Genomic DNA, 23,161 nt, shown 5'->3' on the forward strand with positions numbered 1-23,161 from the left:
AGAAAAAGGCTAACAATTATGGTCTATATTAGAGGTCAAAGTTTCAAAGGAATGTAAAGAAGGAATGTTTATTTTAGAGGGTAGAGGAAGGAAAAACAGGATCCAGAGAAAGACAAATTTCTAGCCCCAGATCACAAACTGCTTATAATAATTGATCAGAAAAGCCAGAGAGAGATTCAGGGCCTAGATACAGATGTTTGGGTTGGGGGGAAATGAAATGAGAGCAAGAACCAGAGCAAAGGCTTCAGGAGAAGTTAAAGACCTTTGAGTAGGACTACTACAGCTCTAAACCAGCTAATCCCCGCTACATTCCCTAACAAAAGGGGGGGAAAGCTGGTTTTAGAGGAACAAAGTGTGCTGCCCAGTATCACCAAAGGAGATGACTGAAGAGATAACACTAGATTCCAAGACCCTGAACACTGTCCATGGCTCATGCTCTGTCCACCTGCCAGACTGCCCTTGTCACCAGAAAAGTGATGTTGGATGACAAATGCATGTATTAAGGAAATTAGGCCAGGGCTCCAGGAAGCCTCAGACTGCACTTAGTCAGTGAGGGGTTAGGGAGACTAGGGTAAGGGAACTAGGCATGTGGGTAAGGGAAAAGGCCTGCTGGTGCACCAGAAGCCCAGATTCATTCCCACATTCCTCCCAGATCCTCAGGTTCCTGAACTGACCCATGTTGAGGTACTGAAGTCCCTTGTCGTTTCTTCACCAGGGCTTCCTGCAGTCCATAAGAGATGACTTGATTCAGCCACATGCTTCTTAACAGAAAAGCTCCTAATCAAAAGTCTGTTGAAGAGGAGAACACCGTACACTCTGCTTGAAAGACCATCAAGAGGGGCGTGTGGGTGGCTCAGTCAGTTAAGCATCTGCCTTGGGTTCAGGTCATGATCCTGGAATGGAGCCCTGAGTCACTGGGCTCCCTGCTCAGCAAGGATCCTGCTTCTCCTTCTCCCTCTGCCCCTCTACCCCCACTCCTGCATTCTCCCTCTCTCTCTCTCTCCCCCCTCTGTTCTCTCTCTCAAATAAACTCCAGAAAGAAAGAAAGAGAGAAAAGAAAAGAAAAAAGTAAAGAAAAGAAGGACCATCAAGGGAGGGGCACCTGGTGGTTCAGTTGGTTAAACATCTGTCTCTGGCTCAGGTCATGATCCCCGGGTCTTGGGATCAAGTCCCCATTGGGCTCCCTGCTCCACGCAGTCTGCTTCTCCCTCTGCCTGCAAACTGCCCCCACTACCACCCTGGCTCATGCGTGCACTCTCTCTCTCTTTCAAATAAACAAATAAAATCTTGGGGTGCCTGGGTGGCTCAGTCAGTTAAGCATCTGCCTTCAGCTCAGGTCATGATTTCAGAGTCCTTGCTTGGTGGGGAGCCTGCTTCTCCCTCTGCCTGCCTCTCCCCCTTCTTGTCCCCTCTCTCTCCAACAAATAAAATCTTTAAAGAAAAGAAAAGTTAAAAAGAAAGACCAAGGGAGAGGGGGGAGTCAGTCCTTCCTTCTTGTGATAAACTACTTATCAGGACATTTGCTGCATGTCTAACCTGAATCAGCACTGCTATATTTTAAGCCTACTAAAACCTCCAGGACCTTTCATTATGGATTCAGGCCTTCAAACTCTCCTTTTCTCCAAGCTAAATAACCCTAATTACTCCAGTTTGTCACTGGTTTTCTCTCACACTCTTTTTTATTATGCTCTGCTGCCACAGAGCTTTGATTGCCTCATCAGGCCCTACTTGCCATTTATTTCTCCATGGCCTGAGTTCATTTCTAACCCCCGTCATTTCAGCGAAGTAGTCTTGATTCCCACCTCCATCAGCTGGGACCACAATTGTCAAAGCTGGAAATGGTGCAAGGGCAAGAACACGAAATTGACAACCAGGACACACTTGCTTCTCTGCTCTCACCATTGGAGGCCTTTATTTCTTTTCTTTTCTCTTCTTTTCTTTTCTTTAAAGATTTTATTTGTCAGAGAGAGAGAGAGAGTACGTGCATAAGCAGGGGGAGCAGCAGAGGAAGAGGGAGAAGCAGACTCTTCACTCAGCAGGGAGCCTAATACGGGACTTGATCCCAGGACCCTGGGATCATGACCTGAGCCCAAGGCAGACACTTAACCAACTGAGCCACCAAGGCACCCCACCGTTGGAGATCTACTCCAAAATTCCAGTTCTGTTTCTCTGCTGATGATTGCTAAATCCCCATCTCTGTGCAAATTCAAGGCACCACAGGTCTAATGCTTCACCAACCATTTCTACTGGGATGACAACATTGATTTTCTCTTACGACTTCTGTTTCCATGGAGAAACATCAGGCCATGGAAAAACTGTGAGTGACTGAGACTTGGCCTGAATCTTCCTTGACTCCTCCCTCTGCTCAACTTTTCATATTTAGTCATCTTCCTTTAGGTTTGGCCTCCAAATCTATACCCTCCTCTTCATTACTTTTGCCTCCAGTTTGGTTTTTTTTTTAAGATTTTTATTTATTTATTTGACATTGAGAGAGACAGAGATCACAAGTAGGCAGAGAGGCAGGCAGAGAGAGGGGGAAGCAGGCTCACCGCCAAGCAGAGAGCCCGATGCAGGGCTCGATCCCAGGACCCCGAGATCATGACCTGAGCTGAAGGCAGAGGCTCAACCTACTGAGCCACCCAGGCGCCCCTTGCCTCCAGTTTTGACTAACACTGTTATATCTTGTACCTAAGTTTTCTACTAAACTTTGCACTCAATAATTGATATTTTGGCTCTTGACTCTCCACTTAACACATTGTTATAATATTTATCTAATATACCACAATCAGTTCATCATTTGATTTAAAAACAAACAAACAGGGGCGCCTGGGTGGCTCAGTGGGTTAAAGCCTCTGCCTTCGGCTCAGGTCATGATCCCAGGGTCCTAGGATTGAGCCCTACATCAGGCTCTCTGTTCAGCAGGGAGCCTGCTTCCCCACTCTTTCTCTGCCTGCCTCTCTGCCTACTTATGCTCTCTCTCTGTCAAATAAATAAATAAAATCTTTTAAAAATAAATAAATAAAAATAAAAACTAACAAACAATGGTACCTGGCTGGCTCAGTTGGTAGAACATGTGACTCTTGATGTCTGGGTAGGAGTCTGAATCTCATATTGAGGGGCAGAGTGTACTTAAAATTTTTAAATCCTCAAAAACAAAACAAAACAAAAGAAAAAACCCTTGCAATGTCCTAGAAAATAAAATCTCAATTTTTTGGCCTGACATTTCAAGTCTCCTAAACTGGACACTATCCTACAGTAATATTTAAATATTTTTTCCATAAATATATTCTCATAAAAATTCAAACAATTTAGAAGTCAATAGACCAAAACATGAATAATCAGCTTTATTCCCTTCTTCCTCCAGCCCACTGCCCTTCCCACAAGTAACTGCTCCTAACTCACTTTTCCAATTTCATCCTTTGTTTCCTCAGCCCCAGGTAGACCACATTATGATAGTTCCTCACATATAGTATTCCCATGCAACTTCTGTGTCCCAGTGGAGGCCATCTTCCTCCCTGAAATACTTTTGCCCTAACTACTGACTATCCAACTCCAAACATTCTATCCTTAAGGTTTATTACCTGCTCCTTGAAATTGCCTGCCTTTTATTGGATAGGATCTAAATATCACTGCCTATGATATCTAGTCATTATGTATTTTTCTGTTTCAACAGTAGAGCTGACAAGTCTCCACTTGGAGGTAGGACCATGTTACCTCTCCCTGCCCCCATAAACCTCTCACAACACTCTGCACAGGGTAGGTAATTAGTGCTCTTCTGACATTAAACAGTTCATGGAATCTTAGCTATGGAGAAGACATTAGTCATCTCCTACAATCCTCTCACCTTATGGAAGAGGGAAGTTATTTGCCCAAGGTTATTTGTCTAGAAGTAAAGGACAAGCTGAAGATAGATCTCAGGTTTCCTAAGTCGGAGTTCAAGCAACTCCTTGGTCTTTTGCTCTGGAAAGGATCCATACTATTATCAGGAGCAACCAGCTGGGTAATAATTGAGATAGGTAACGATGGGGGAGGGTTTGGATGTGCCCTGTGAAATTAAAACACACACACACACACACACACACACACACACACACATGTTTTAAGTAGGCTCCATGTCCAGCGTGGGGCCCAATGTGGGCCTTAAACTTACTACCCTGAGATTAAGACCTGAGCTGAGATCAGAGTCAGATGCTCAACCAATTGAGCCACCCAGGCACCAACCCAAATTTTTCAGATAAAAAGAAGGAAGGAGAGTTGGTTAAGTGTCTGCTTTTGGCTCAGGTTGTAATCCCAGAGTCCTGGGATTGAGCCCAGCCACACATTGGGCTCCCTTATCTGCTCTGTGGGGGAGTCTGCTTCTCCCTCTCCTTCCCTCTCCCCCACTCATACTCCCTCTCTTTATCCCTCTCACTCTCTCTCTCAAATAAATGAATAAAATCTTAAAAAAAAAAAAGAGGAAAGAGAAGAATACATGAGGTTTCCCAAACATATTATTACCACTTATGCCCAAGTATAAGGAAAAGGTCATCCATTCCTCTTCTCACTATTCTTCATTGCATGTCCCTTTCTCTAGTAGTTACCTTAACTTGGCTTCATCTGAATAAACATGTTGTAGAGCACAGGGGCTCCTGGCTGGCTTAGTCACAAGAGCACAAGTATCTTGATCTCAGGGTCATGAGTTTGAGCTCCATGTTAGGTGTAGAGATTATTTAAAAATAAATAAACTTTATTTTTTAAGACTTTATTTATTTATTTGACACAGAGAGAGAGAGTATGCACAAGCAGGAGGAGCAGCAGGGGAAGAGGGAGAAGCAGACTCCCTGTCGAACAGGGAGCCAGACACAGGACTCAATCCCAGGACCCTGGGATCCTAACATGAGCCAAAGGCAGACTCTGCTCAACCATCTGAGCCACTCAGGCACCCCAATAAATAAACTTTAAAAAAATCATTGTAGGGCACAAAGTCAGAGTCACCTTGGACTTCTGATACCTCTGGAAACCCACTGTTCTTTCAATTATTTCTTGGTTTATGGCTGTTGTCCCAAGTATAATTGTAAGTGTGTCTCCTTTCTTTTTTTTTTTTTTTAGATTTTATTTATTTATTTGACAGACAGAGATCACAATTAGGCAGAGAGGCAGGCAGAGAGAGGAAGGGAAGCAATCTCCCCGATGAGCAGAGAGCCCGATGCGGGGCCTGATCCCAGGACCCTGGGATCATGACCTGAGCCGAAGGCAGAGGCTTTAACCCACTGAGCCACCCAGGTGCCGCAGTGCGTCTCCTTTCAAACTGAAAAGTACCCTGGCTTGATGATAGTTATATGGTACTCCTATTTACAACCTATTTCTTTCATTCATTCATTCATTCATTCATCCATTCATTTACTTAAATAATATTCACTGAACACCTACTCTGTTATATGCATAGCACAAATTCAGGGGATACAGAAGTTCATGACATTGACAGATCTCTGCCCTCATGGAACTAACATTCTAGTGGAGGAGATGAACAATAAGTAAATAAAAAAAATAAACTATTACACATTGAGCTAACTGTCATGATAGAAATATGTACACTTCTCATAATAAGGCAGCCACATCTTTGGAAAAAGTGGCGAGGGGGGCACCTGGGTGGCTCAGTCAATTAAACCAGTGACCTAGCTCAGGTTATGATCTTGTGAGATTGAGCCCAATGTTGGACTTTGTGCTTAGCCCCAAGTCTGCTTCAGATTCTCTCTCCCTGTCTCTCTCTCTCTTTCAAATAAATAAATAAAATCTTAAAAAGAAAGAAGAGAAAGTGGTCAGAGAAGGCTCTCTGTGAAGTTGACATGTAAGCTGATACCCAAAGATGTACAGAATCCAATTATAAGAGCTTCAGGAAAGCATAATCCAGAAGGAAGCATCATAAGCAATCAAGGCCAAAGCAGAAAAGAGCTTGAAAAATTCCAGGAGCTGATCAAAGTTTGATGTGACTGGAGTGTGGTTTGCATGTGGTGGCATGAGGTGAAATTAGAGAAGTAATCAGAGGTCAGATAATCTAGATCCAGAGAGTCCCAGTAAAAAGTCTGAATTTTGCTCCAGAGGAATGGGAAGCCACTAAAGGATTTTAAGTGAAGTGATGCTAGGATCGTAATTACTTCATAAGAAAACTCATATAGGCTGCTATATGGAAAATAGAGTGGAGAGAGGCAAGTGTGGAAGCCCGGAGACAAAAGGGAAATTATATTAGGCTAGGCTAGACCTGAGGGTGACGCGGATGAATGTAGGGACAGAGTGAATAGAACAGGGAAGATGAGAAGTATGTATAAATGAGGTAGAACCAATAAAATTTGCTGATGGACTGAATGTGGTGTGTGGGAGAAGAGGTGAGATCTAGGATAACTCTGTTTTTCTAGCTTTGGTTAGTGAGTGGAAGATGATGCCACTTACAGACAAAGGCAAAATGAGAGAGAACCAGGTTAGGGCTAATGGGAAGATGGAAATCAAGAGTTTTTTTAAGGGGTTCCTGGGTGGCTCAGTGGGCTAAGCCTCTGCCTTTGGCTCAGGTGGTGATCTCAGGGTCTTGGGATTGAGCCCTGCATAGCATTGGGCTCTCTGCTCAGCAGGGAGCCTGCTTCCCACTCTCTCTCTGCCTACTTGTGATCTCTCTCTCTGTCAAATAAATAAATAAAATCTTTTAAAAAAAGAGTTTTTTAAAATTTAATTTATTTAAAGTAGGCTCCATGGGGCACCTGGGTGGCTTAGATCAGGATCCCAAGGTTCTGGGATAGAGCCAGGCATTGGGCTCCCTGCTGAGACTTTCTCCCTCTCCCTCTGCTACTCCCCCTGCCTGTACTCTCTCTCTGTCAAATAAATAAATAAATAAATCTTACCAAAAAACCCAAAAAAGTAGGCTCCACATCCAATGTGGGGCTTAAGCTCACAACTCCGAGATCAAGAGTGGCATGCTGTACCAACTGAGCCTGCCAAGCACCCCAAGAGTTCATTTTAAATCAGTCAATACAGCATGGGACTCTTGATCTCAGAATTGTGACTTTAAGCCCCACTGTGGGCATAGAGCTTACGTAAAGAAATAAAGATAAAAATTGCAGAGTTCCATTTAAGCATGTTAATTTGAATTTTTTCTGAGACATTTAAGTGGAGACATCAAGCAGGCAGTTGACTATTAAATCTGGGAAAGCTGATTAAATAAATTAGAGAAGAAATTTAAGATGGAGATGCAAATTTAGGAGACATGAATATAGAGACAATTTCTGAAGCCATGGGAGTAAACAGGACTTCCTAAGGAGGAAGTGAAGGGAAGAGGGTACAGGTTCAAGTCCAAAGAAACACCACATCTCTCCCACTGATGTCCACAAGTGGCCAGTGAGAAACCTGAGCAACTGAATCTTTTTTGGAATCTGGGAATTGCTGCCAGACTTGCTGGCAGGTAGAGAGATAGATGAGCTGAATTTTGTGGGTGGCCTCTTTCAATCTCTTCATTCAATGAATGTCTTCTGTGGGTCAGGCACATAAACATGAGGGGACATAGTCCTTCCCAATCGGGAAGGAAAGCACACTTGTGCCCATAAAAATGTGTTATGATAATCTTTCTAGAGGAGGTGTGTACAGGGCCAGTGAATACAGGGAAGACAACAAAAGATGTCTGCCTGGTCCAGAGCAGGAGCAAAGCTCATTGAAGTAGGAGAAGAGCTGAACATTACAAGGGAGCTCTGAAGCCAGAATGGCTTTTCCCCACTTCTCCTTGGTTGTTTGTTTCTATTTTCAAGCAAATCTGGTGCTTCCCAGAATAAAGGTAAAATCTTGACATGTTGGTGGGAGTTAAAAAACAAGGCTTTGGTTCTCTGACCATTGACAATAGAGAACAGTCCTTTCGGAGGAGCCTTAATCAGGTGTGGGGTGGGGGTGGGAGTTAGAGGAAAAAGTGGAAGTGAGAGTGGTTTATTGCTGTTCACAATAAAAGCAATAAAATACTTTGCCCTGAGCTGCATAAGGGTCATAATTGGTATGATAAGCTATCATTTAACATGAGGAGGAAATTGAAGTTTCATTTCCTTGCTTTTGTGGCACCCCTTGAATTGAATTGATGACACCATTCAGTCAATCAGCATGAGGCCTGCCTTACCAATTTTGTTTTGCAAAACAAAGCCAGTCACGGTCAAACTCAGTTGGTCAATTCCATAGATTAACATGAGAGGCCCCAGGAAAGCAAGACAGCTGGGATAGCTCTGGCTGGGAAATGATGGGTTAATCCTAGGCCAGCTTGGCAGGAAACTTTGTAAGATCTTTCAGGGCCCTGGTGCCCTCCCACTCCTCACCCCTCCAAGAGCTTCCCACACTCACAAGTGTCCTGGGGTTGACTCTGAATAATCTCCAGAGTTTGAAGGACAGGGGGTGGGCTGAGGGTATGGATGCAATTCCCCACTGTGTCATAATCCTCCTCTTCAGGTCTGATTTCTTTAGACGCAGGAAGGGTAGTACGGTATGACAGAAGTCTGACCTATAGGAGTTATATGATCTATATGAGCGCAAACCAGGAAGAATGAAATTTTCTTGAAAAATGGACAATACAAAATTTCCGCCAAATCCTGGGCTTTCATAGGCATACCAACACAACCCACAACCTAAAGAACACAGTGAAGATAAAAATATTGTTAAAACTATCCTGAAGAGGGGCGCCTGGGTGGCTCAGTGGGTTAGGCCTCTGCCTTCGGCTCGGGTCGTGATCTCAGGGTCCTGGGATCGAGCCCCGCATCAGGCTCTCTGCTCAGTGGACAGCCTGCTTCCCCCGCTCTCTGCCTACTTGTGATCTCTCTCTGTCAAATAAATAAATAAAATCTTAAAAAAAAAACAAAAACTATCCTGAAGAGAGAGATATTTTTGTTGCCTCTATGGCTAAAATGTTAGAAAGAAATTGTTGATTTTCCTAGAGGATGACCCAAACCCATCCTGATTCCTCTCCATGCTCAGAAGTTGTTAAAAACTGAGGCCACTTTAGAATAGATCACAATCTGGAGCTTTTCAAAGTTCCCATTTAGCTGAGATAATTCCATTTTCGTCTCGTTCTGAATTCTGATGTTTCTGGTGAACAAGCAGTTCTGCCAGTAACACAAAGAACTATCAAAAAGCCAGGAGAATCTGTACATGAGGGGAAGTTACCTGAATAACATGGGGGTTCATGTTCCCAGGGAGATTAAGGGAATGTTTGATTTTAGTTCCCTGGTCATCTTATATTTTTCTAAAAGGATTTATTTTCTTGCCATCTCTGTGACTGTCAACACAATTTAATTTTAATTTTCAAGTAATCAAGGGAGGCAATTTGATATTACGGGAAAAGCACTGATGATTTTTTCACAGATTTTTACTATAACGCCATGCAAATCACTTTCTGCGCTTCAAATTCCTTACTATAAAAAGAAGGGGATTCGATTCAAATGCATTAGATATGCACAAAACTTTTTTGAAATTCTAAAAATTCTATTCTGAGCCCCTACATTTCTCTACCCTGACAGTTCTGCCTTCATATGATGTCCCATCCCAATTGCCATACAGAATAAATTAGAACTAGTTTTGGTTTCTAGAAACTTAGAGCTTGTGAAACAGCAATAGTAAGATATTCTTCAGATACATATCCTATGATTAGATTACAGTAATTTGAATTTTGTGCTGAAGGAAGCTTATTTGTATATTATATTTTAAAAGGGGTTACTGTTAAATTAACACCACAAAAAGGGCTGCAAGTGGAGGTTGTTAATAGCTTCTGATAACAATCTTTTCAAGTTCTTCCGAAGGGGCTCCTTGCATAATATATGGCACTCTGGATATAAGCCAGGAACCTGGATCATCAGCCTTAGCTAGATTTTTTTGTGACCTTGGGCATGTCTCTTAACTACCCCGGACCTCATTTGCGTTGACTATAAATGAAGGGGTTGTATTAGGTAAGAATGAGTTGTGGTTAAATGTAAATAAAGGCATTAATGCCTTTGGTAATACGGAAAATGCAAAGGGATTTAGAGACACTTTTTAAGTAATAAAGGAAAAGAAACTTGTGATTGTAGGCCCCCAAAAGCAACAGCATCAATGTAGTACAGTTCCAAGATCCATTCACTAATTTATTCACATAAATCCATTAAATGGATGAACTTGCTCTGCACACAACATTTAGCTGGCCCTATGAGAAAAACAAGGTTTTCCATGTCTGCGAAAAAGCACCAGGAAGTAATGGAAAGGCTTTAGGGCCAAATATAATTGAGTTCAAATCACTGGCTCTAAAAATTCCTAGATATGGCCTCTAGATCAAATCATTCTAACCTCAAGATTATTGTGAGAATTAAATAAGATAATAGATGGAGGTGCTTAGCATAGTGCTCGGCACATCATAGGTCACAATAGACAGTTCTTTCATCAATGATGGGAACATAAGCGCTCCTGGCGGACTCAGTTGGTAGAGCATGTGACCCTTGATCTGGGGGTTGTGAGTTTGAGCTCAACTTTGGGGGTAGAGATTTTTTTTTTTAAATTTTTTAATTAAAAAAAAAAAACCTGAGGTAAGTAATAATCGCCAATACTGACTACTCACTCTGTGCCTCCAAGGTACTGTTGGGTACTTTTACATATCACATTTAATCCTTACAACAATGCTGTCAGGTCAGTACTATCATTTCCCAGTTTATAGATGAGGAAACAGACTCAGAGGTTAAGCAACATCTCCCATGGTCACAGAACTAGGAAGTTAAGAAGTTATGATACAAAATTGCTTTGTTGTTTCCAAATGCCAAGCCCTAAACCATTTCACCATATTATCCACTACATTATGTCAAAGGAGTATATTATTAAGTGCCAGGAAAGTCAGAAATTAAGCATGACTATTTCACAGGCACAAGAAACAAGCACGTTTTAGAGCAAAATTATAGGAACTGTCGCCTACGCTAGGAATTGTGTAACCGTGAAAGAGTAGGAGAGTCATCCAGTATTTGCTAGGTGGGGGAGCAGGAGTAAAGGAAGAGACTGACTTCAGCAAATGTAGAGAATTAGGAATGAACCAGTTAAGTCAATAGACCACACTAAATAGAGCAATGTCCATAAAGGCAGGCTCTTTAATAAGGTGGGAAACATAAGCACTGGCCAGAGTGTCGGAGCCCTGAATACCAGACTAACAAGTAAGAAATATTCTTTTTCAACCATATTAGGTATACACGAGATAGATACTCAATAAATATTTGTTGATTGTCACAAAATCGAGAGAATGAATTTCAAACCTAATTCCCCAATGGAGGTAGGAAACCCATTTTCAGTATGGGCAGTGTCTATTCAGCCTGCGTCCGCTGGCCAGCTAGAACAGTAAGAAAGTGCATGAGCATACTATTTTAAATCCCTTCAGTCCGTATTGTGCTTCAAAATTTCAAACTTTTTGAGTTTTACCGAGATATGATCAACATACCTGAATCTTCATGGCAGCTTGAGGTCAAGAATACCAAACTCACTGATAAAAATAAAGGGAAAATGATGAAGATGAGAGCAAGAAAAAAGACAAAGACTTTGAAAATAATAGAGCTGTGAGAGGAAGAAGAGTCTAAGAAGATACAAGGGCACAGAATCCAGTGAAAAGGCCAGCCAGATGGCTTTGGAAAGCCCAGGGCCAAGCCCTCAGAGTCAGGTAGCTCCTGAAGAGTGGAGAGGAGAGGGCAGGTAGGGACGTCCAGACCTACAGGAAGCTACACAAACGTCTGGCTTTCTACATGCAACAGTGGCTTCAGGTTGGGACCTACCATAACAGCAATAGAAAGAGGGATGTAACAATGTGATTTTACCGGTGATAATATGGTATTTTTATTTAGACTATATTGTATTTCTCAGTACAGAGAAAACAATGGTTTCAAATATTACATTTTCTTTCATCCCTGAAGGGCACGAAGGACATTCATAATGGTTTTCCAATTGTGTGTTGAACTTGCATCTCTGAAAGGTACAAAGAAGTTAAACTACACTAGAACTTGGGGGTTCTGTTAGATATAGGATTTTATTTTAATTGAACTTTGAATAGAAAGACTGAAACTTTAAAGCCTGAAAATTTTCAGCTGGGATGTTTAGTCTATAGCTAGTCATCTGATGGTTAGAAGTTTGGCATGACTAATTCTTCACAGTCCATTTGCTAAATGACACATTATAAAAGCAAGCACCACTGAAAAGGATGTGCTTGTTTCCAAAGCTTCAGCTTCATTGCAGACTGACTGTTTTATATTGGTCCTCCTCTAACCATTTTATGGTGCAAGAGGCTCTAACCACATATATACGTTAAAGACTCCTTGAAATGTTCTCACATTGGCAAGGACCAGAAACACTAGATAAAGTACAGAGAGGTCATCATCCAGGCCTCAACACCACCTAGAAGGCCACCTAGAAGGATCAGGATTTTATAATCCTGATAGAAGATATTAACCCCTGAGATGTTTATTCTTGTAAAATAGTTTAACTCTCTCTATCCCCCAATTACAAAACTTGTCCTGAAAAGTAACCAGATCCTCGTAGAACAGTTGAGAATGTGAGGAAGCTCCGCATGGCTGCTTCATAATAAAAAGCTGAACATGGAGAGAGTAATAGGAGAGAATAATAACAGAAAGTTTAAAGAAGGATCTAGAAATTGTAGTTCAGATTGACACATTGTTGTTAACCTGTGTCTTTCAAGGGCCTTGTCTGTTCCATCTAGTTTGTCGAATTTATTGGCATAAAATTTCTCATAATATTCCCCTATTGCCCTTTTTTTAAAAAAATTATTTTTTATTTGAGAGAGAGAGAGAGCATGAAAGAGCACAAGCAGGGGGAGAAACAGAGAGGGAGAAGCAGACTCCCCATTGAGCAGGGAGCCTGACATGGGACTTGATCCCAGGACCCAGAGATCATGACCTGAGTCTAAATCAGAAACTTAACCAACTGAGGCATCTGGGCGCCCTGCCCTTTTAATATCTATAAGGTCTGTAGTGATCTGACGATATTGGGCCCAATAAACAGAATTGGTTTAAGAAACAAAAAGGGTGAAAAAATATTGAGGCTGATTTGATAGACCATACTGAAGTCATAATTCTTCCAAGGAACATTCCACCACCTCAGCTAAGAAATGCAGATGAGACAGGGGGAGGCGGGGGAGTTTTTTATGGTTCTAGTGATGGGGCTGTTGGTCAGATTAGCTGCCCATTTGTCTGCAAACTGCTTTCTCCTCCCATTCCCTGCTCCTTGCCACCACAGTACAGCTGCTGGCCAGGAAGCCTGAGGAAGAGGCTCCCTCTGGAGCTGATGGCAGTGGCACTTTGGAAAGTGCTGGCAGGGGGTGAGCTATAAAAAACAATTTGGTTTGGGAACAAAAGGCATCAATCAAAGCAGTGTCATCAACCCTTGATTTGGATGGGAGAGAATTTTTGGGTCACCTTGGAAGCGGGAAAGGAATAGACAATATCATTTTATTTAGTCATCTTAGTCCAATGGAATCAAGGGTCTAATTTTTTTTTTTAAGATTTTATTTATTTGACAGAGAGCACAAGTAGGCAGAGAGGCAGACAGAGAGAGACGAGGGAGCAGGCTCCCTGCTGAGCAGAGAGACTGATGCGGGGCTCAATCACAGGACCCTGGGATCATGACCCAAGCCGAAGGCAGAGGCTTTAACCCACTGAGCCACCCAGGCGCCCCTCAAGGGTCTAATTTAATAGGAAAGCTAAGCATGACTGCTACACAGAGATCTTTTCCTTTAGTCATGTCCTTTGGTGAGGTGGGCGAAAGCTATCTCACTTGTACTTTCTATCTGAAATTGCCAGAAATCCCTGGATTCTACCTTTAGAAGTAAACTCTGTTAAAGGCTCTCTTAAGACCAAGAGTTTTGGGTTTTTGTTTTGTTTTGTTTTGTTTTTTATTTGAGAGAGAGAGCAGGAGCAAGAGGGGTGAGAGGCAGAAGGAGAGGGAGAAGCTGGCTCCCTGCTGACAAGGGACGCCCCCCCAATGCGGGGCTCAATCCCAGAACCCCAAGATCATGACCTGAGCCCAAGGCAGCCACTTAACTGGCTGAGCCAGCCAGGTGCTCCAGTTTCTGAGATTTAATTACCTTTTGGAAAGCAATTAGGGATCTAAAATAAAGGCATAAAATTAGGATAGGGACTGTTGTTAGTGAGGGGACTAACAAAAATAATCCAGGAAAAGCATCTGAAGTCAGAGAAAGAGCAAACAAAGAATTGAGCCATCTCTGAATCAAAAGTCAAAACTTAATGTAAATAGTTCTTAGAAAGAGTTAACTGCATAAAAGAAGTAGCAGTATTTCTGAGCTGGGTAAGTGCTTGTCCAAAGTATCTGTGACACTTTCAGATCATGCTCATCTGTGGCACCCTTCTGCCAGGACCAACACACGACTGCCCTGAACTTTCTCCTTCAAACAATATTCTGCACTTCAGAATCCCCCAAACAAAGCTGAGGTAGGTACGCCCAGGTGGGACATTATGTACCATGTTTCCTGGCTAAGTATAAGAGCAGTAACAGGCATGGGGAGCTTCTAGATGCCATCCCAGATCTACATGTGTACAGAAGTAAAGAAATAGCTGAACTGTTTAGTTCCAAGTCATTACAGAATTGCATGCTTGCTTGTTTTTTTCTTTGGTCTCTTTGAGTCCTGGAGAAAGGAAATAAGTGATCTATCTTGGTTAATAAGGATACCACATTATCATTCAGTGTGAGAGACATGCATGAAATCACTAGCACTTAACAAGGACAAATGTGTGCATAATAGTACTTTGGTACTACCTTTTAGTACATCAGAACATGGTCTTCTCCCCTCTCCAGTTACCCAGGAAGTAAACAAGAAGGCAGTCTTCCTGTTTTCCTTTGCAGTTGTGACCCATGAAATAATTACCTCAAATGTGTCTAAAATTAAAGAATGCAATAGCTAACTATAAATCTTTCCATGTGCATGTATTTTTGTCCATTCCATCTCCAAAATTTATCTCAAATGAGTCTGCTTTCTCTTTCCCCCTCCATTTTAAAAAGACTTTATTTATTTGAGAGAGAGAGTGTGTGCATCCACAAGCACAAGTGGAGGGAGGGGCAGAGGGATAGGGAGAATGAGAGAAGCAGATTCCGCTCTGAGGGTGGAGCCCAACATGGGGCTCTATCTCCAGACCCTGAGATCATGACCTGAGTGGAAATCAAAGAGACTGATGCTAACCAACTGAGCCACCCAGGTGCCACCCCCTCCCCACTCCATTTTAAAAAAACAAATGGTAGGTTTGGAAACTGGAGCTGATTTCTGGTGTGGAATTTTTCTGCCATATACAATGCTGCCTCTTTTTTAGGCAAGAGTATACCTCTTGGGGAGGAAATGACCACCTGAACCTGTCACACCTAAATCTCATTGTAAAAACTATTTGCTTTTTCCTACGTGCTCTTGGCCACTGCTCAAAATACAACAATCTACAACTTATCTTTGTTACTAAGATTTTGGTTTGTCTTCCCAATACTGATGCCAAAGCTGTTTTGAAATATAGCAAGCATATCAGTCTCAGGAGGAATTCATATATACGCCAGCACTAAGAACTTGTAAAACATCTTGGCAATAGGTAGCCTATTAATAAAGAAATATTGCCAGCCCTTTTAAGTTGGCATCCATTAAGATGTTTATTTTTTTTAGGATGGCCTGGGTGGCTCAGTTGGTTAAGCGCCTAACTTTTTTTAGATTTATTTATTTCAGAGAGAGAGAGAGAGAGAAAGGGAGAACAGTGGCAGGGGCAGAAGGAGAAGGAGAGAAATCCTCAAGCAGACTTGATCCCAAGACCCTCAGATCGTGACCTGAGATGAAATCCAGAGTTGGATGCTCGAGTGGATTTTTTTTAAACCTTAGAAAAAATTGCAAAAGCAGTTTAACATGAACACTGCAGAAAAATTTTAAATACAGCTAAGTAAAAATTTATTTTTAAAAAGATTTTTGAGAGAGAACAAGTGCTAGCAAGAGGGCACAAGCAGTGGGGAGCAGCAGAGGGAGAGGGAGAAGCAGGGAGCCTGAAAATGTGGGGCTTAATCTCAGGACCCTAGGATCCTGACCTGAGCTGAAGGCAGATGCTTAACCAACTGAACAACCCAGGTGCCCTGCTAAGCAAAAATTTAAAAAAATCAAAAAACAACAAAGAGGTGCCTGGGTGGCTCAGTGGGTTAAAGCCTCTGCCTTCGGCTCAGGTCATGATCCCAGGGTCCCAAGATGGAGCCCCGCATGGGGTTCTCTGCTCAGCGGGGAGCCTCTTTCCCCTCCCCTCTCTCTGCCTGCCTGTGATCTCTGTCTGTCAAATAAATAAATAAAATCTTTATAAGAAAAAAAAACAAAAAACAAAAAAGCATATTCCCACCTTCCAGAGATTATATAATAATTATATAACAGGTGGGTATCCTTCCATATCATACCCTACATATATACATATATGTATTTTTTTCATCAAGGAGATCATGCTGTGCATATTGCTTCATAATGTGTTTTTTCCAGTTAACAATCTTTACTTTCCAAGACAATACATTTTCATCTCATCTAATACTCAACCTGGATTCAAATTTTCCCAGTTGTCTCAGAAAGGTCCTTTGCAGCTTCTCCATCTAAACCAGGGTCTAGGGGCGCCTGGGTGGCTCAGTCGTTAAGCGTCTGCCTTTGGCTCAGGTCATGATCCCATGGCCCTGGGATCGAGCTCCACATCGGGCTCCCTGCTTGGTGGGAAGTCTGCTTTCCCTCTCCTAGGCCCCCTGAATGTGTTCCCTCCCTCGCTGTGTCTCCCTCTGTCAAATAAATAAATAAAGTCTTTAAAAAAATAAAATAAAATAAACCAGGGTCCAGTCGAGAAACTAGTATTGGTTCTGATTATTTATCTTAAGTCTCTTTAAGTCTAAAGTGGTCCCTTTTTTTCAAGACACCAATATGTTGAGAAGATGGGGGCATCTGTCCTGTAGATCAGCCCATCTTCTAAATTTTTCTAGTTGCTTTTTTTTTTAAAGATTTTATTTATTTATTTGACAGACAGAGATCACAAGTAGGCAGAGAGGCAGGCAGAGGGAGAGAGGTGGAAGCAGGCTCCCCGCTGAGCAGAGAGCCTGATGCGGGGCTCGATCCCAGGATCCTGGGATCATGACCTGAGCTGAAGGCAGAGGCTTTAACCCACTGAGCCACCCAGGCGCCCCTTTCTAGTTGCTTCTTAAACTTATATATACTTAAACTTTTTAAACTAAACTGTCTGAACTGTGTATTATAAATGCATCTAGATATACAATATATGCTTAGGAAAACATCAAAACTAAAATTCTGTGTCTTGGAGTGCTTGGTTGGCTCATTTGGTAAAACATGTGACTTGGGGTCATGAGTTCAAGCCCCATTTAGGACTTACAAAAAAAAAAAAATTCCATGTCTTACTTTGCTAACTTAAAAATAATAATACAGCAACATCTTTTATCAGTCTTCTATTACTTAATGTTACATCACTGTTAAAGTCATACCCTAAGCTGACGACAGCTGTTACAGTATACTGAGCTCCAAAGAGACAGGACTAGGGCAGGTGAGAGCCAGATGTGCACTGGGTAACTCTGTGTCACACTGAAAAAAATAACTATACACAGGCAAAGAAGATCCTAAGAGACCAAGAAGCAAAATGCCATCATAGGCACTCTTTGTGCAAACTTTCCAGGAGGACCATAAGAAGCAACCAGATGCTTCAGTCACCTTCTCAGAGTTTTACCAAAAGAGCTAAGAGAGGTAAAAGACCATGTCTACAGAAGAGAAAGGTAATTTTGAAGACATGGCAAATGCAGACAAGGAAACCTACATTCCTCCTAAAGGGGAAATAAAAACAAAGTCCAAGGATCCTGATGTACCACAGAGGCTACCTTGATTCTTTTTCTTGTTAATTATTGCCCCAGATCCACGGAGAACATCTTGGCTTAGGCACTGTTGATGTACTGGGAGAGATGTGAAGTAACACTGCTGTAGATGACAAGCAGCCTTAGGAAAAGAAGGCTGCTAAGCCGAGGAAAAACAGGTAAAATAAATAAATTGCAGAAATACCAAATATGAAAATAAGTCTAGGTGGCAAGAAAAAAAAAGTCCTCAAAGCTGAAAACAAGAAAAAGAGGGAGAAGATGGAGAAGTAGAGGAGGATGATAAAGATGAAGATGATGATGATAAAGAAGTGGGTTCTAATTTTTTTCTCATTTCTAAGATACTGAACCTCCCTATACACACTTTTTAAAAATAAACTGTCTGAACTGTGTATTATAAATGCATCTAGATATACAATATATGCTTAGGAAAACATCAAAACTAAAATTCTGTGTCTTGGAGTGCTTGGTTGGCTCATTTCTTTACTCCTTTTGAAGAAAAAAACTGAAATGGAACACTGTGTGAGACTTGTTTTTAAACGTAGTGTCTTTTTCTTTTTTCTTTTTTTAAAGATTTTATTTATTTATTTGACAGACAGAGATCACAAGTAGGCAGAGAGGCAGGCAGAGAGAGAGGAAGCAGGCTCCCTACTGAGCAGAGAACCCGATGTGGGGCTCAATCCCAAGACCCTGAGATCATGACCTGAGCCGAAGGCAGAGGCTTAACCCTCTGAGCCACCCAGGCGCTCCTGTAGTGTCTTTTTCTATATAGTAAACACACCATCAAATGTGTCTTCAGCTACCCTGTCCTAGTGGCATTTTCAGTGGCCACTACCCTTGCCTTTGTGTCAAGAGGCCCAGGAATTGAAAGCAGGTTTTTCTTGGCACATAATCTTTTCATCTTCAGTTGTTTCTAACATGTCTTATATAAATTAATCATTCTCCTAACTAGATGCCCATTTATGATCACAAAAAAAAATACATTTGTTTCATTAACATTTTAAATACTTCTGGACAAAATCAATTTTCTTATTAGAGAACAAAAATTATACCCTAAAGCTATATTTTACCTTAGGTAATGCTATCTTATGCATAAAGCACAGTCATTTGTTTAAAACATCTTTAAAAATAACTCATTTTGCACATAGTTACTTAAACCCCTTAGGAAGCTTTGTTTTAAAGTAGAAGCATGTCTTTCACAGTAAGATAGTGATTTGTTCTTTGAGGAACTTCAAGGTTCTTCTGCAGACAGATTGTGACACAGCTTGGGCTTGTTGGGATTATTTTTCAGTAGCCAATCAGCTAGCCAAATCTACGGAAAACAGAGAAAAAAACTTGTAATAAACATTTAAATACATATACTATAAATTATAAATATATATTATGAATGATATAAATATACACTGTATATACAAACTCACACTATAAGTAGTATAAATATATATCAATTTAAAACTCAGTTTACAGGGGCGCCTGGGTGGCTCAGTGGGTTAAAGCCTCTGCCTTCAGCTCAGGTCATGATCCCAGGGGCCTGGGATCAAGCCCCACATCCAGCTCTCTGCTCGGCAGGGAGCCTGCTTCCTCTTCTCTCTCTCTGCCTGCCACTCTGCCTACCTGTGATCTCCATCTGACAAATAAACTCTAAAAAACAAAAAACTGAAACACTAAGTTTTACATTATGCAAGATTGTCAAGTATAGATCCAAATTGGAAAAGAAGTCAAACTATCTCCTTTTACAGTTGACATGATCCTATTTTAAAGAAAATCCCAAGGAAAGCTATTATAACTAATGAATTCAGCAAAGTTGTAGGTTAAAAGATTAACATAAAATCCTTTGTGTTTCTAAACCATAAGAGACTCTTAATTTCACAAAATAAACTGAGGGTTGGGGGGAGGGTAGGGAGAGAGTGGTTGGGTTATGGACATTGGGGAAGGTATGTGCTACAGTGAGTGCTGTGAAGTGTGTAAACCTGGCAATTCACAGACCTGTACCCCTGGGGCTAATAATACATTACATGTTAAAAAAATACTAAAAAATTTTTAAAAATCTTTTTTGTTTCTATATATCAGCAATAAACAACCCAAAAGGAAAATAAGAAATCACTTCCATCCCAGTAGCATTAAAAAAAAATTTAGGAGTACATTTAACTAACTTGCATACTGAAAACTATAAAATGTTGCTGAAAGAAATTTAAAGTCCTGAGTAAATGTAAAGATAACCGGTGTTCATGGATACAAAGACTTAATACTATTTTTTTTTCTTTTTTAAAAGTAATCTCTACACCCAACGTGGGGCTCAAACCCACAAACCTGAGATCAAACATTCCATGCTCCACCGACCGAGTCAGCTAGGTGCCCTGGAAGACTTAATACTGTTTACATGTCATTACTACCCAGATTCAATCCAATCCTTACGAAATTCCCAAAAATGTTTTTGCAAAAATGTTAAAGTCAATCCTCAAACTCATATGGAATATCAAGAGGAGAATTTTCTGACTTTCTTCTTCCTCTTTTTTTTTAAGTTTTTCATTTATTTACATAATCTCTACGCTCAAGGTGGGGCTCACACTTATGACCTCAAGATCAAGAGTCGCATGCTCTTCTGACTGGGCCAGCCAGGCACCCCACCTTTTTTTTTTTTAAAGTAAACTCTACACTCAGTGTGGGGCTTGAAGTTGTGACCTGGAGCTCAAGAGTCATATGTTCCACTGACTGAGACATCCAGGAGTGCCCTCTCATCTACTTTTTTTTTTTTTTTTTTTTAGTTTATTTGACAGAGATCACAAATAGGCAGAGAGGCAGGCAGAGAGAGAGGAAGAGAAGCAGGCTTCCGGCTGAGTGGAGAGCCGGATGAGGGGCTCGATCCCAGGATCCTAGGATCATGACCTGAGCCAAAGGCAAAGACTTTAACCCACTGAGCCACCCAGGCGTCCCTCTCTCATCTACTTTTAATCAGAGTATAAAATGGTATAGCCACTACAAAATTCGGCAATACTTACCCAAATTTAAATTTTTTTAAAGATTTTTATTTATTTATTTGACAGAGAGAAATCACAAGTAGGCAGAGCAGCAGGCAGAGAGAGAGGAGGAAGCAGGCTCCCTGCTGAGCAGAGAGCCCAATGTGGGGCTCAATCTCAGGACCCTGAGATCATGACCTGAGCAGAAGGCAGAAGCTTAACCCACTGAGCCACCCAGGTGCCCCCTTACCCAAATTTAAAATGCACACATCAAACACATCAAAACATTCTTTAAAAAAAAACATTATTTTTTACTAGTATTTCCATTTGTAGGAATTTATTCATAGATATATGGTATACAGACATATGAATGAAGATATTCACTGTTGGCAGTTCATAGTAATAAAAGTGTAGAAACAACATAAACTATCATCTATATGTGACTAATTAATAAACTGTAAAACATCAATTCAAGAGACTGCCATGAGCTGTTCTTTTAAAACAGGGCAATTTTGGTTGTGGTGTTATTTAATAATTTATAATATATTGTATAAATAAGGTAAAAAAATTAAATGTCATATTTACTAGCTAGCATTTGTAAATGTACATGTTTTTAAGTACAAATATATATGCTTATATATGTACAGATTTTCTCTGCTGAAAGGATATACAGAGACTGCTAAGAGTGAATGACTCCAGGAAGTATAACTGAATGACTGAGGAACAGAAATAAGAATGAGAGTTATTCTTCATGATATATCTTCTTGTAACTTTTGAATTTTATACCATATTTAAATATTGCTTACAAAAAAAACTGTTCTAAATATTATCTACTCAAAAAAATTAATTAGAGGGGCGCCTGTGTGGCTCAGTGGGTTAAAGCCTCTGCCTTCGGCTCAGGTCATGATCCCAGGGTCCTGGGATCGAGCCCTGCATCGGGCTCTCTGCTCAGCGGGGAGCCTGCTTCCTCCTCTCTCTCTGCCTGCTTCTCTGCCTACTTGTGATATCTCTCTGTCAAATAAATAAATAAAATCTTAAAAAAAATTTCATTAGAAAAGAAAGTTAAGGGCAACATTTTTTAAAAAGATTTTATTTATTTGTCAGAGAGATAGCGAGAACACAAGCAGAGGGAGCGGCATGCAGAGGGAGAAGCAGGTAGATGGAGAAGCAGGCTCCCCACCGAGCAAGGAGCCCGATGTAGGACTTGACCCCAGGGCCCTGGGATCATGACCTGAGCCAAAGGCAAATGTGCAACCGACTGAGCCACCTAGGTGTCCCAAGAGCAACATTTTTTTAGATTTTCATATGTTTTGAATTATAATTCTACCTTTTAAATTTTTTTATTTTTTATTTTATTAAGTAGGCTCCATGCCCAAGCTGAGACTTCAACTCACAGCCCTGAGATCAAGTCACGTGCTCTAGTAGTAAGCCAGTCAGGCACCCCTGTACTTTTTGATCTCTTTCCAAATGATATAATCTCTGTGTGAAAAGCCTTATACTCAAAGATGTTTGCTGTTACACTATTTATAATAGCAAACAACTCAAATAGCAAAAGAAATATGATAAAGGTAATAAATCACTTAACTATTAAAATAATCTCTATAAAATATATATTTAAATATAGTGATATTTATGGGATATATGTTTATATATAGTAATAGAAATAAAAAATAAAATGGAAAAGACAAAATAATAGCAGTTAATATTTGAGCACATATGTACCAGGCACTCTAAGAATTTTACATGCATTCACATTTCTTGGTGTGTGTGTGTGTGTGTTTTTTTAAGTAGGCTCCAGAGGTGTTCGAACTCACAACACTGAGATGAAGAGCTGAGCTATTATCAAGAGTCAGATGCCTAAACAAAGTCACCCAAGTACCCTCACATACATTTATACATTTAATCCTAACAATATTCCTACTACATAGGCAGGTACTAATCTATTTGCATTTTACTGATGAGAAAAACTGAGAGGTTAGATGTCTGGAGTCAGAGTTGAATCTAGGCAAGATGACTTCAAAGACCATTTTTGGGAAATGGAACCAGGGGTATCTTTTTATCATCTTTATATTTTTCAGTAATATCAGGTTTCCTACTAAGTAAACTATGTTATTGTCACAATGAAAAGGAGTTATTAAAGAAATAATCTGCCTAGGGGCACCTAGCTGGCTCAGTCAGTAGAGTATGTGACTCTTTGTCTCAGGGATCATGAGTTCAAGCCCTACATTGGCCGTAGAGATTACATAATATTAAAAAGAAAGAAAGAAAGAAAGAAAGAAAGAAAGAAAGAAAGAAAGAAAGAAAGAAAGAAAGAAAGAAAGAAAGAAAGA

The 23,161-nt window shown here is 40.8% G+C and overlaps 1 protein-coding gene and 1 pseudogene across 1 annotated transcript in view; one reads left to right on the forward strand and one right to left on the reverse strand.

The window, feature by feature from the left end:
• Positions 1–13,287: 13,287 nt before the first annotated feature.
• Positions 13,288–18,179, forward strand: LOC116855192 (annotated as a pseudogene).
• An 847-nt stretch (positions 18,180–19,026) lies between these two features.
• NME5 (NME/NM23 family member 5) overlaps positions 19,027–23,161 on the reverse strand; it is a 22,349-nt gene continuing 18,214 nt past the window's right edge. The window contains exon 6 of the mRNA XM_032837621.1: positions 19,027–19,186. Within this exon, the coding sequence (XP_032693512.1) occupies positions 19,106–19,186 (81 nt within the window). The 3' untranslated portion in view covers positions 19,027–19,105. The remainder of the gene's footprint in view (positions 19,187–23,161) is intronic.

Source organism: Lontra canadensis, unplaced genomic scaffold, assembly GCF_010015895.1.
Source record: "Lontra canadensis isolate GAN:19392208 unplaced genomic scaffold, GSC_riverotter_1.0 scaffold99, whole genome shotgun sequence".
Classification (NCBI taxonomy): Eukaryota; Metazoa; Chordata; class Mammalia; order Carnivora; family Mustelidae; genus Lontra; species Lontra canadensis.